General features: G+C 35.3%; 2 protein-coding genes across 2 annotated transcripts; one reads left to right on the top strand and one right to left on the bottom strand.

The window, feature by feature from the left end:
* Window positions 1-1,167: 1,167 nt before the first annotated feature.
* On the top strand, window positions 1,168-6,993 carry LOC115919062 (nucleic acid dioxygenase ALKBH1-like). Its single transcript, XM_030998607.1, has 5 exons — window positions 1,168-1,297; window positions 2,015-2,141; window positions 2,904-3,046; window positions 3,512-3,807; window positions 4,267-6,993. Exons 1-5 carry the CDS (start codon window positions 1,181-1,183, stop codon window positions 5,042-5,044), a joined length of 1,461 nt encoding a protein of 486 aa, XP_030854467.1. The 5' UTR covers window positions 1,168-1,180; the 3' UTR covers window positions 5,045-6,993.
* Window positions 6,994-11,283: 4,290 nt separating this feature from the next.
* LOC580030 (myelin P2 protein) lies at window positions 11,284-14,637 on the bottom strand. Its single transcript, XM_003729252.3, has one exon. The coding sequence runs from the start codon at window positions 13,756-13,758 to the stop codon at window positions 13,324-13,326; it is 435 nt and encodes a 144-aa protein (XP_003729300.2). The 5' UTR covers window positions 13,759-14,637; the 3' UTR covers window positions 11,284-13,323.
* Window positions 14,638-14,861: the final 224 nt, after the last annotated feature.

Raw genomic sequence — 14,861 nt, 5'->3', positions numbered from 1 at the left:
GGCAGTTACAAGTTCTGGAAGAAAAAAAGGATTCTCTTTGGTAAACCTGATTTGGTTTAATGGGCCTTGGCCAAATTGGGCCGGGTCTATGATGAATATTGGGCCGGGTCTATGATGAATATGTGTTTGAAGCAGCTGAGAAAATAATGAAATATAGTGAGCACTCTCTTAACTGACAATTAACAACAAAAACAAACTCAAGATTCAATTCTTTAAAAGTAGAATCACACTTTTTGTTTGTCAGTAAATCCGCCCCCATTTAATTTGCCCACTGATGACCCCCCCCCCCCCCCCCATAACAAGAAATGAATACTGCTATATAATTCAAATCCCACACGTGCTGGAAGGCTGACCAATTTCGGTCGTGATTAGTCCCTGTGACAACTTTTTAACGCCGAAGTCGGTATATAATTATATATGCATCGATCTTGAATTAATTGGAAACAGCTAGCCTACATACGTAATTATCTAGCATCTAATTACAAAAATATGGCGGCGTCACTATCATCTTCTGCCTAAAGCCTATCGCCCTCACTGATTCTGTCAAATTCAAAATTGCCCTGAAGTCACCCCCCCCCCACCCCCATCTACAAAACAATCCACCCTATCCGCACATCCAGTTAAAACTCAGACGAGTATTGTGGAGGAACAACCAAGTCGGAACCAAGTACAAAGTACACTTATTGCCGTGATTATAGGCTCTATCGCTAGGTTTATATTCATAAACCTGATGCGAGAGAGCAAAGTGAGCAAGCTGTAGCAATAAAATAAGCCTCAGATTAAACTTTGTTTTTTCATCATTACTAGTATAAATGATGTTTCTTTTTCATTCTTCATCGTGACAAAAGCCAAGCACGTTATTCTTTTTTTGCCCAGCAATTAAGGGGCCAAGAGTTAGGTGATACGCAAGTATATCAAGCCTCCCAAAATATAGCAACATTCCATGGTAAATTTATAAATGTGTCATTTTCAGAAGTTTTCTGCAACGAATTCGACATTTTATTGCAGTTTGTGTTAATTTAAAACTCATAGCCTAAAAGTTAGGCCCACTGCGTTTGTCGGGGGGGGGGGGGGGGGGTAGTCTGTTGACACCTACTAGTGTTGAAATAAAATCTCATCATGTATAATATATTCAAAATGTCAGCCTCCATGGGAGTTTTACAGAATAATTCACATCAACATGGCAGATATTTCTGAGGATAACTTCCGACCAGAATTCAAACTTTATAAGCGCAAATCCCCTCCTCCTTGTCTAGAAGATGTACTTGATACCGATAGTGATGGACATAGGAAGATGGTATGTGTGTAAAATGGTCTTCGGATAATAATTTCTATCATTTCGGTCCCATCTGTTCATAAATATGTAGGATCTAGTATTCTAGTCTAGTAAGACTTAGAGTCTTTACTTTACCTTTACCACAAGGTAAAGGTAAAGACTGCACTGTTATGGTGATAATTGATAAACTTAGAAAAATTAATGGCGATAATAATAATGATAATGATGATTGTGATGCGATTAGACTATGTCAACAATGGTGATGTTGAGGATATGGACAGGAGATGACGATGGGTGATGTTTGATGATGATGACAATGATAAAGATGAGAAAGGAAGGAAAATAGTGATGTCGTGATGATGTTGTCTGTTGATGATGTAATGATGGGTGTTGATGTCACTAAATGCTAATGCAGATTATCATGCAAATGTAATGAATGGTAATACTAATAGATGATTATGAAATTTGATAGATAATAATGATATCAATAATCGTAAAAAGAGTTAAAGACTAACAATTGATTTTTGTTGTTTAAAACTATTGCTTTTATAGAATATAGTTTTACAATATAAATTAGACATCACTTGATCTTAGACCTTACAATATTTCATTGTAGTGATAATCATGGTTGATAATTAATATTAAGTTGACAAAATTATTTATTATATCATTTAGTTTAGTAAATATGATTACCACAATATTAATTACAGTAAAATAATTCAATTTATTTAATTCCAGCTGTACAAACTTGAGCTTTCAGAGCTAGCTCAGGAACAAAACTACCAGAAGAATATATCAGATGCAGCAAGATTTGGCCTTAAAAATCCCAATGAATGGCAGTGCTATGGAGCCCATGGTTTTCCAGGTACATTGTTTTAATGTCTGATTTAATTTGGGGTTTTATGTTTAATGATAAAGAAGGGTTCATCTTTAAATTTGCTGCTATCAGTTTATATTTCTGTAATTATTCCATGGCAAATCAGTTAAGATTTATTGGTTGGAGGGGTTGTTCTTATTCATTGAATTTTGTGTAAATGATCATGCCCTCAAATGTTATAACTTCTGATAGCTTGTAAAGGCCTTCAACGAGGCTGCTGAAAGCAAGATTTTTTTCATTCAAAATGGGAAAGTATGTTTAATGTAATAATAATGTAAACCTGTTTGAATAATACACATTTATATATTGACATGTACTCGCAATAATTTCGGCTTCTGAATCTTTAATGAAAAACATTTAAGTTTGTTTTTCAAAGATGCTTCTGCAAATTTTCATCTCCACTATATTTCCATTCTATCTCTCTCTCTGTTGTTGTTGTTATCATCCTAGTCATATTCATATTTTATATTCTCCCCAATCATCATTGTTGAGCATTCTTGTTTTTTTAAAGTATCGCTTGTAATAGTAAATTCGTTATTTTTTGTTTTGTTACGTTTTCTAAACTGATTTGTACCAAAATACTTTGTTTAGCTGTTTAAGGGTTAGGCTCGACTAGCACATGTGCTATTATCTGGCCCCTTTTACCAACGAATAGTTTCTCTTCTCGTATATTTAAAATCATTGTATGAAATGTATTGCTGTTGGTAAATAAATCAAATCAAATCACATCAAATTTCTTTGTACACTCAGGATTTCAGTTCATCAGGAATCCCTTCCTACCAGGTGCTCAGAGATACTGGGTGAGACGCTGCCTAGCTGACTACCCATGTAAACCCAATGTCACCAACTTAGATACACAGTATCAGAAGGATCAGCTCACCAATCCTTGGCAGGCCAGCAGAAAGAATTTTAGGTATTGTCATCTTTATTAAATATTTTCCTCATTCTTCACCAATCATCCACTGATTTGTCTTATGTCTCTATTTTGATATCTCTGTTCTATATTGTCCCTGTTTTTCTTTTAGTTCCATTATTCTATTAATAGTCTTTTTGCTCTCTATGTTTTATTTTGGTTTCATTTTTATATGTGGAGATACATAACTAGATTGGGATTTGAATGTGTAGATGGAATGGTTGTTCAAGAGAATATTTATTATTCCGATGATTGTAATTTAAATTTAGTTCTTGGTAAAAAGTATCAATTGGCTGATGAAATAAAGGATGAATAGATAAATAATAATGTAACTGCATCTATACAGAAAAATTGCTGTGAGCTGTGACTGTTTCATTACCAAATAATGGGCTTTAAAGTAGTCTTCAGACAATGAATTTCAATCCAACAATATTCTATCACACCTTTTCAACCATGCAGCTCCCCAAATCAGCAGACCCAGGAGAAGCGTCTCATGGACCAGCTGCGATGGGTAACCCTTGGCTACCACTATGACTGGAACAACAAAGTCTACAACGAGGACCAGCACTCCCCGTTCCCCGAGGACCTGGGCCCGATGTCGGCCCTGATCGCTGAGGTACTGGGATACCCTAGGTTCCAGTCTCAGGCAGCCATCGTGAACTTCTATCACATGGACTCTACCCTAGGGGGTCACACGGATCATTCCGAATTTGACCTCACTGCTCCTCTCATTTCATACAGGTAATGTAACTGCTTGCGTTTCATTTCAAGTCCAAAACTCATTTCATATAAATCATTGTATTTTGTTGGCAAGTTATGTGGCAACAATTTTGGTTCCAAAACTGATGATAACATCAATCCTGTGACAAATTATCTGCCTTTGAAGATCAAGATAACAAATTGATACTCATATTTATGAATTGATGATACAACAAACTTCCATCCTTACTTCCTGTAAACTAAACAAGAGTGTTTATATTGTTTTAGACTTGAAAATGAAGGATAATATACAGCGTTACCAGTGTAGAATGATGATCTCTTGCCTAATATTGATCTTGATGAAATTAAACTCATTTGATTCACTATAGTATACATATATGAGTCATTGTTTATATTGAACAATAAAGCTTTGTATGGAAAACATTTCTAAATGAGTAGACAAAGTACTTTCTAACCTTCTGCGAATTTTCTGATTCACAGTCTAGGACAGTCAGCCATCTTACTTGTTGGAGGCAAGACCAAAGCTACCAAGCCACTAGCTCTGCACTTACGGAGCGGCGATGTGATTATACTGGGAGGTGAATCCAGGCTGGCCTATCATGCTGTCCCTAAGATCATGTATGCACAGGAGGAAGGTCGGCTTCCGCAGTGCTTGGGCGCGACTGAAGATCAGCAGCAATGGCAAGAGAGTCAAGAAGAAGTTGTGGTGGGAAGCAGGGTGGAAGTTGGAGATCACCCAGCAGTGGCTTTAAGAGGAGCACAGAAGGGCATGAAGGATGAACATGAGGAATCTGGGGATACAACATATCATGCTTATGGTGGACATTCTGGTAAACTCTCAGGTTCTGGTTACTCAAGTGCAGCTGCATCTGTGGATCAAAGACCAAATGTCCACTCTAAACAGTGTCCTGACCATTCTAGTCCTAACCAGCTATGTGAATCCCAAGGCAGGTACATCAACAGTACAACCCTTGAAGACACTGTATCTAGAACAACCCTGTCCAATTCTGCAGACTCCCAGCATGTTGACCTTGGCGGAGTGGCCAAGAACATTTCAAGTGCAATTAGAGACTTATCCCAAAAGGATCAGTGGAGAGAATTTGAGGAATACCTCAAACATGCCAGGATCAATATCAGTGTGAGGCAAGTGACTGGACCAGGCAAAGGATTTCCTCAAAAGGAAAGTTGTCATGAAGAGAGTGATAGGGATATGGTCCAAAGCAGTAACACAAAGAGAATTAAGATAAGCGACAGCTAACCCAGGACCTTGTGATATAATTTTCACTTCTCAAAACGTATAGTGGATCGATAATGATTGATTTATTCTGATTTATTGTGATTAATAGGTGACCTGACATTTGCTGTAATGACAGGTTAGATAGGGTTAGAGCTAGGATACAATCGGCGTTGGGTAAAGGTTAGGGTTAGGGTTAGGTTATGTGTTATGTCCAAGGTTGAAATTGGGGATTTGCTAAGTGTAGGAAATTGGCCTCAGAGAGATTGTCACTGGAGCATGTTTCAGTAAAATCAAGTTATGAACAAATTACAAAATATCTGATGATGTATGTATCTACATGTTTTAATAAACATGTATGAAAAAAGCTGCTAAAAATGGACTATACTCAGATAGGACAGTGTGGTTTTAGAAGTAGAAACAACCCTGTTGACCTAGGTCATGAGTTTGATGAAAATGATAGTATTTTTCTTTTGCAATCTAAAACCACTATGATTATATACTCTTATTATAGATATAGAGTCATCCAATACTGTTAACCTGTTGAAGACAGTTTCATTTTCCTACCATGTAATTGTGATAGATTTTATTCTGATCATAAAATTGATTAAATATTGACCCAGTCTCCAACAGACTGAAAGCACCCATAAAGTAAGATGTATTGATTATGTTGGACTTCATTTATTTATTGCTAGACTTTTTAGAACACTACAAGAATTTGGTTGACTCAGGAAGTATATTTCTATCAAACAACTGAAATGTATGACAAAGTTCATTCAGGAGTGTACCTTATTGTCATTTCGGTTTTGAGAGAATCGTTCATATTTATAATGTAATGCTAAATTTATGGGTTTTTTCTTTGAAAAGATATGCTAAATGATTGAACCAATCTTGGTGTGAAATGTTTAATCCCTTTGACTTTATTTACGCTGATGCTGTATAAATCTTTTACAAATTAGAAATATGATTGTTTTACAAATAAAATCATATAAAATAATCATTGACTGATCTTATATGAACAATTCGAATCAAGAGAATGGCAACACATATATAAATTATATATTTTGATCATTTAAAAGACTTTAAAATTTTGCTGTGATTTCTGCAAAGAAATTACAGATGCTGCATGTTTCATTTGCTTCAACATTCTCATGATAACACAGCTGTGAGTGGTTTCCCAAATTATGGATTATTTTGTTACCTTTAAAGCCCTCACATTTGTTATTCATCTGCAAAGAAATTACAGGAATTGTTTTTTATATGAACAAACTGTAATAGAGTCACAATAAAACAGTTCCCAAGTAAACGTTATAGTATTTGGTCTCTGCTGGTAAATATTATTTATCACAGTATATCCTTTATGAATTTGGTAAATATTCATTTGGATATTTGAGATTCCAATGTAAATAGATCTTTAGATATGATAACCAAGCTTAATGGCCATGTTTTGTTGAAATAATACATGCTGCAATAATTTTGCTACTCACTTTATAAGCTTCCAAGATATGACATGGATTAAAAACAAAACAAATATAAAAAGTGCTGATGGTTGCATATTTGCTAGATTGTAGATTCAAGTATGATATAAGCCATAAATTTGGAGCTGTCGTGATAAGGGTATTAAATACAGAAGTGTGATTTAGCAATCTTATGACAATGACTCCTCATAAAAAGAATTCAATGAGTTCTTTTTATGTATTTGTCATTGTCATAAATATGAATAAATATGATTGAAACATGTGTTTAGTAATTGTTATAAATAGGATTGCATAACCGTGTACTAGAATGAAAAGACTTCTATGTCTTTCTGTTCTTTGTGGTCTTTCTGTACATTTGTAATTCTTCAGAAATTAAAACAAATATATATATACATGTATTTCTAAAAGAAGGTATTGTGTTTAGAATTAAGTATTTTTCACATATTTTTATTGCCATGATGAAAGGTGTTTCATTAAAACTTTTACACAAATGTATGATATGTTTACTCTCTAATCTGTATCAACAATAGATTGAGGATAGTAACTCTACCCGCATGTTTAATGTATTTGTATTGCAATGACTTATGGGATGGTTCTTATAATAATGATAATAATAATGATGGAAATAATAACAATGATAAAAATAGTAATAATGATGTAACAATAATGATAATAATGATAATATTATTTATACAAAATAATAATAATAATCATGATATTAATGATAATAATATAATAATAATGATATCTGACTCAGCCTCCATATACATTTACAGATTAATGAATATGCATAAATGCATTCATAACAAGAGAAAGAGAAAGAATGAGAGAGAGAGAGAGAGAGAGAGAGAGCAGGGCATGCCGAGAAAGGCAGAAACATGCATGCATGTTGAGACGGACATGAGAGATATGGGACAGATGCACAGAGGGAAAGAGGCAAGAAGAACGAAAGGCCAAACATTCATAGGAAAATCAAACAAATAACTAGTCTAATTAAGAAAGAAAATTAACAAGTAATTATCACAAAACCAACAAGAATATGTGAGATCATTTTAATCTAACAGCCCCTAATATGTGTCCTTTTACGATACCCGTCTGAAATGTCGTAAATCACGAGCAATAATTGAAAAGTCTAGGAGGAGATAGACTAAAATCATGCGTTCTGGGAATAGTATCACTCTTTTTTTTCTTCTTCTTTTTCCCCCGTCAGTTCCACAGGGTTCCTTATTTTCAAAACAAATTCCAATCATATACGGTATATCCATACATTATATACAAATGATTAAAGAAATAATGTCCACACATAATGGATTAACACAGATGATAATCCTCACGACCGAAAACTTTGTGGCAGATAAAAATATTTATGACAAAATTAGTATTTTAAATATATAAGAATATACCAAACATAAAATACATGACCATGTTCATGTTGGCACATTTCCAACACTCTCAAAATATTTTTTAAAGTGAAACCATTTCTTTTTCAATTTATTCTCTCTGAGATTTGTTTGGTATATATATTTTTCCATTTCATAATAACATTTTACATCTGATAAAATTATATCAAATGAAGGTAGTTGATTTCGTAAATTGGCAGAAAATGTCTCTTGTCTTACAACCATCAGAACACAAATGAGTGCATTAGTATTACTGCCGCAAAATCCAAACAATCATTGTATGTCATGTAGATGTATTGGTACATGTTCATGCGGAAACTATACCGAAACTAAAACTGAACATAGTCTGTTTTTCTAGAATAATTCGGTCGCCACACTGACTGTGATGTTTGTTATTAGCTTGTACATTTAGGCTTAAATATTTAATTGCATTGGTTTCGCTATCATTCCTAACACACACAGTTTCATAATTACAAAAAGAACATCATGATCAGAATCGCCTACTGTTCTAAATGTTTTCTGGTAATGATATTGCAGAGAAATTAAAAAAGTGTAATCGAGTATTCATAATGTTGTTCCTTTCTCTCTCTCTCTCTCTCTCTCGCTCTCAATAAACTACAGCAAATGCGTATGAGGTGGTGGACAGGGGCTGCAAGCCGGCAACCCCCCCCCCCATCGTTTCAAGGCACAGGAAAAAATACAATTCACAATGCTAAACAATTTCATCAGGATGGAAATACCATGACGATTCCACCCCTACCGTTTATCAATTGCTGGATACGCCACTGAAAAGAAATGGTTTACCAAAGAACTATTTGCTCCAACCCTATCCTTTGCACATAGGACCGAACTGGCCAAATTTTTAACAAGGAATTTGTCAGGAATATGTCATTCTTGGTGATTGATTTGATTGATCTGATATTATCTGAATGGAATTTCATTTACTTAATTTCTGATCAAACAGATTAAATAAACATACAGCTTAGTACAGCATACTGACGTAGGGTGTGTTTTCCGAAAAGTCATGCAGACTATTTTCATATTTTGTTTCGGTAAAGTTTGCGCATGAACTTGTACAAATTTGTGTAAAGGAGAAAAGAGAGAGAGAGAGGGGGGGGGGGGGAGGGGGGTTAAAGGTCGGTACACTGTTACTTCACCAGCGTATCCACATTTGCAGGGATTAACATAAATAATAAAATAAAACCTATGCATTTCCGTAGTATAGTGGGTGCCTCAGATTACAAGGAAATGGCTTTTAATAGCTAAACGTGATTTGCAGGGGAGTATGGTATGCTAAAAAATGAATGTATTGCGATTAACATGTCGACAACCTAGGTAGATTCTGTAGAGGTGTCGCAGTCGAGTGGTTCAAATAATTGACTGGAAATGCGGAGGTCGTGGGTTCGAGCCCCGACACACACATGACTTTGTTAATTTGGTACCCGGTAGGATGCGAACGTTAAAATGTGGTTTTATTGGGATGTGCTCGCTGGTAAAATGGCGCCTGGCTCGAATACTCCCCAGGGAGCGGCGCATGTGTCCTATCATGTGCGGATTAGCAATTGAATCCAATGACCGCGGTAATGTAAAGAAACGTAATTGTATTAAGCGCTATACATATTAGTATCATTATGTCCCACTGACTAGGAAATATCTCAAATCATCACTCATAGAGATTCGACAGTTATTTCAAAATTCCGATCAAAAAGGGCATTAACTCATATCGGTTAACACAGAGTTAAAGCCTTTCTATAGCTCCCAGCAGAAGAACTGTATATTTGAACGTTGAAAGCAAGGCTTGCTGCAACTTCGTCCCTTTAAAAGAGGAAACACTTGAAAACGAATGACCACAGGAAATAAGCTGAAGAATTTGTAGGAAGTGAAAGATTTTATCATGTTGAGAGCTTTGTGTTCAAGTGAGATTAAATTATATACCGAAAGTGAAAGATTGTATGGCGAGTCATAATTGCTTTATTTAGATGAATAGTCTTACAGCAATTGAGCATTATATACACAAAGTATAAGATTTTCTCATCGAGTTGTGCTGGTAAGTATGATGTCAAGATGCATTAATTTAAAAATCGAAGGCTCACGAAATTGAAGTTTAGAGAGAGAAAGGGGAGAAGACGAAGAACACACAGACAAAACAAGTCTCTTTGTTTTATCATCACTGAAAAGTAACATCTTTCAGCGTTTTTGTTTTTGTCATGCTTTATTTTCTATATAAATTGTATAAATTGTGTCCTCATTTTGCCATTGTCAATTATCATCAAACACCATTATAGAATAGAAACAGAGATTTGTTTGTTCACCGTCACTTTATCCGAATGAAGAGTCTTTTAAATGATCGAGCGTTAAGCGGATGACATGATTTATGCAAACAGAATTCAGTTTATTGATGATTATGCGCCACTCTTTTCTCTCTCGCTCTCTCTCTCTCTCTCTCTCTCTCCATCTATCATGACTTCTCCTCCACGTCTTTTTTTCAATGTTTCTCTCTCTCTCTCTCTCTCTCTCACTCTCTACTCTCTGTTCCGTATAGACATTCTACTGAACATTATGATTTATTTCGATTTTTTGTTTTTACATCAGAAAGTCCACCCCAAAAATAAGTTTGTTTCGATAGAGGCAGAATAATAAGAAAATCAGGTGAGTGAAAGTTTGAGCAAATTCTGAATGAAAATAAGAAAGTTATGAATTATTGAAGTTGTGATCAATCAAACACAAATTGGCAACTCTATGACGTATCATGCGAGCTCAACTTCCATTTGCTCAGTACTAAAAAAATCTAAAATTTTCATTTTCCCTCAAGAAAAATTTCAACCATACATGCACCCTAAATATAATAATTGCAAATATGTTTCTATACTCCCCCTGCAAGGAACAAATATATATTCCGTCATCAATAACGAAGAAAACATGATTTTATGGAATATTATGCACAAAGCAAATGAAGGAGAGCTCGTATAATAAGTCACAGAGTTGCCAATTTGTATTTGATTGATCACAACTTCAATAATTCATAACTTTCTTATTTTCATTCAGAATTTGCTCAAAATTTCACTCACCTGATTTTCTTATTATTCTGCCTCTATCGAAACAAACTTATTTTGGGGTGGACTTTCCCTTTAATATTTGACTTGATTTGGATTTGTTCCACGAAGCATGTTGTATAAGTAGGCTATAATAATTAACATGACTTTGTGGATCGGACAAGCTGCGTAAATAACATGCATATATACTTATACATGTATTTTGTTTTCTGATACAACGAGAAAGCCATGACAAAAAGTGACAAACAATTATTATCCGAAGATATACCGATCGTTTTTTTATACAATATTACAGATGTTATTTAATTATATCAATTGATTACAAATATCATCTTTCAAAATTGTAAGTTGTCGTTTGGTTGTAGTGAGAGAAGGAAATATTGGAAAAAGCTTTTTCCACAGCAATACTAGTATCTTTCATTGGTACTTAATACTTAAAATGAGCAATAGCTTTCAAATTTCACCTTTCTTTATACATTGTAAAAAATATTCTGCTTGTAACAGTAGTATAGTAATAATAGAAAGAGTAGTAGTTTACAAAATAGATGAAAATACTAATTTTTTTTTTTTTTCACCGCGCATTTTCATACTTTTTCACAAATATATGCATATTTTAGTAAGTGCATTGTGTAATTAATCTTGCTGCCAATAAGACAAATAAGTATATAGCCTCCATGGTGACAAGATATTGTATTGCATAATATAAACAGACAAGTCACTCCCTTCGAGACAAAAATTGCAATTATTTAACAGTAAGATAATACTTCGCTAAAAAGCAAATAATGGAAATACGTTGGCGTTCGTCTTGTGACCAGCGCATCTATATTCTTCGCGATTTGTGCATTTCATGTAGCATTTTTGTTCTTCAATGATACAATTTACAAATTAATATATCATCAATGTAGGCGATAGTTATAATTCTTTTTCGATATTTTTCTCCCCTCTAGCTAATCACATATCATGCACTTTCTATATAAAAAAGAAGTAGCTGAAAATATCGTCGTTTTATTGCACTTACAACAATATCAATATATTTATGTTTGCAGCCTCTAAGTACATGTAGCAAGTTCATAGATTACTTCACAACACTGTGAAATATATTGGGCACAAGCTTTGGAATTCCTCGTCCTTTGAACTAAAAAATGCCCATCATAACATTCTTTTAAAAGAAAACATACAAAATATATCATCAGTACTTACTGGCCTGACCATTGATTATCTCCTTCCTTCATTTTTTTCCTCTTAGTTAGTCCTCAGTGTCTCTTTTGTGATGTACTATGATGTCATTTATCTTTAATGTATTCAATTGCACTTTTGTGTCTGGTTTTCCTATGTTTTGATGTCACCGTTTTTATGATTTTGAATGGAATGGGGGGGGGGGGAAAGCTGCTAAAAAACATATTGATAGAAAACGTTTTTCAACCGTGCATTTCGAGTGGGGAAAAAATGCAGTGTATAGATACTTACAAACATAGTAAATATTTTATACACCATATCTTACGTGTAAATCATAGATGACAGGTGATGCAAGGTTTAACATGTATAAATATGTAATTGGCATAATTCTGTCTTACGAATACTGAAACAATTACCATTTTTAAGTCATTTTAAAGAGCATGCGCTCTCATACTCCAAGTTACCTCATGGAAGAAAAAAATTACACACCATTGCTGTGACGAAGGTATACAAAAACAACGACAACAATAACAAGCTTTATAATATTAATAATGATAATAATAACAATGATAATGTTACAGTAATAATTAAATACTTATTAGCGCTCTCGAAGAGTACTTAAGTTGATAAACGTAAAAAGTCAAATCTTTGTACAAATTACCAAAAAGTATATCTATATCCTAGAAAGAGTCGATCGAAGGATCTTAAAATGCGATCCAGCGTTTATACCACTAACGTTATATTGGTTATTAATTGTGACATATCCTTCTAAAAATATATATAACTGTGAAGCCTTTCACATTGAATATTTGGTGACATACACAAATATCGGGGTGCTTCAACCAAATCCAAGCATTGCTCGTCTGCACATGCAGTATACTGCAGTGGCGACAAATGTGTTTGAATTTTTGACGAATAAAAAAGAAAGTACAACATTTTGGCGAATATCGTACTTGCGATACTATACGTGTATGTGCATAGATTTAAGATATATTTTCATAGTTACGATTTAAAATCGGATATTATAAAGCTATTGCAATAAAAGAGTACTTTCAGGCTTTTTGTTTCAGCGAATATATACGAGTAAATAAGTATCAGCCTCAGTGTACATAAAAAGCATCATCGACATTCAGCATAGATATTTACAAGCTTGTTCGCTTAATAATACAGAATATGAAATATACAAAATGGCATCATTAGTTTCTTTCTTTAGTTTGTGTTATCCTTTGGAAGTACCGCTTGGATTCTACGCCTTTCTTGCTCTGAGCTAGCACGAGTTGTTCCCCGTCGATGTACCTGGCGAACACGGGCTCGCTTCCATCGACATCATCCATCATTCTGATGACGAGCTTCTCGTCTTCCCACGATGCCTTCATCTCCCTGTCCGACTTCTCCCAGGGGATGTTTCCTTTAAACACCTCGTCGACCTTGAAGCGCATCTCTTGCTTGTTCAACGGCGTCCTGGTCGCGATTTCGAACGTGTCCCCGCCATCCTGTTTGATGTCAACAGTAGGGTTCACTTTACATGCCATTGTCCTGTGTACCAGTCCGACACCGCATGCTTTCAAGAACTTGTCCAGGTTCTCACTGCTCACCAACTTCCAAGAGCCACTGAGATCGACCGACACCATGTTGGTGGGGTAATTCCTTCGGGAAATCCTCTACGGGTTCCTTTAACGGTTATTCGTGATTACCATAAGTAATCAAATCGCGTACAGAAACTACCATGTAAGACTGAGTGGGAGTATAATTCAAAAGTTGGTAAACAATCCAACTGTTATTCTCACAATTCAACTTTGCCGGGTCAATTTGTGTGTGTGGGTTAAACAGTAACTGTTGACTGGTGTAGGAGTCTTGTACGAACAAAAAAAGAAGCATATATACTTTGCAATGGCTTCACCTGATCTGTCCTCCTATAGTCGCCTATTGACATTTAAATCCACCTTTGTGATAACTTGACGAGGTGTACAATCATTATTTGTTCCGGTTCAACATGAAAGGTTTGCCTACCCGTTCAATCGCCACTAAATCAATAATCAACTCAAACCGTCAACAAAACTCGACACAGCGACAGTACTTTCTCCTTTTGCCTGTACCTCCCGTATTATCGAGGATATAGGTGTTGTGCTAGAAGCGGGAAGCATGTGCATATAAAATACATTTCCAATCATGCTGAGCTAGTGCGCATAATGAGGCTCGATGGCATTGCATGGTCTGTACTATGCAAAGCTGGTGGATCTATCGGGGTAAATTTTCACCTAGTGCGATGAGTTGCAGTACGTGCATCGCATGATATGCTGTCCCTCGACGAGTGTCGTGCAGTGGCTTATGTCACAATCGCAACTGCAATCGAGATGCTAACGCCGAAGCATAATGAGTATGACGATGAACTGCCTATATGAAACGTTATTCTGTCTACTTGGGTGAATTAATGAGCTTATCCGGCCGATCGCCGGGACACGCGACTCCGCGTGTTTTCCTGTCTCATGCAGGACATGTGATGTACTAATATTTGTACACGTCCATTGTTACTAGATTTTTTTTCTTCTTCTATTGTATTACAGAGTCAATTTTGAAGGAAAAAACGGGGTCGCGGACAATATACAACGATTGTTATTGTACAAATATAGTAACTTATATTGTCAGGGACAGGGGCGGGTCCAGGGTTTTGTAAAAGAGGGGCACAATATATTCCATAATACTCTTCTGACAAAAAAGGGTCATTAGAGTCGGG

Source organism: Strongylocentrotus purpuratus, unplaced genomic scaffold (genome assembly GCF_000002235.5).
Source record: "Strongylocentrotus purpuratus isolate Spur 01 unplaced genomic scaffold, Spur_5.0 spur5_scaffold_5, whole genome shotgun sequence".
Lineage (NCBI taxonomy): Eukaryota > Metazoa > Echinodermata > Echinoidea > Camarodonta > Strongylocentrotidae > Strongylocentrotus > Strongylocentrotus purpuratus.
The sequence above is the reverse complement of the archived record's forward strand: the minus strand, read 5'-3'. Positions and strand labels throughout refer to the sequence as shown.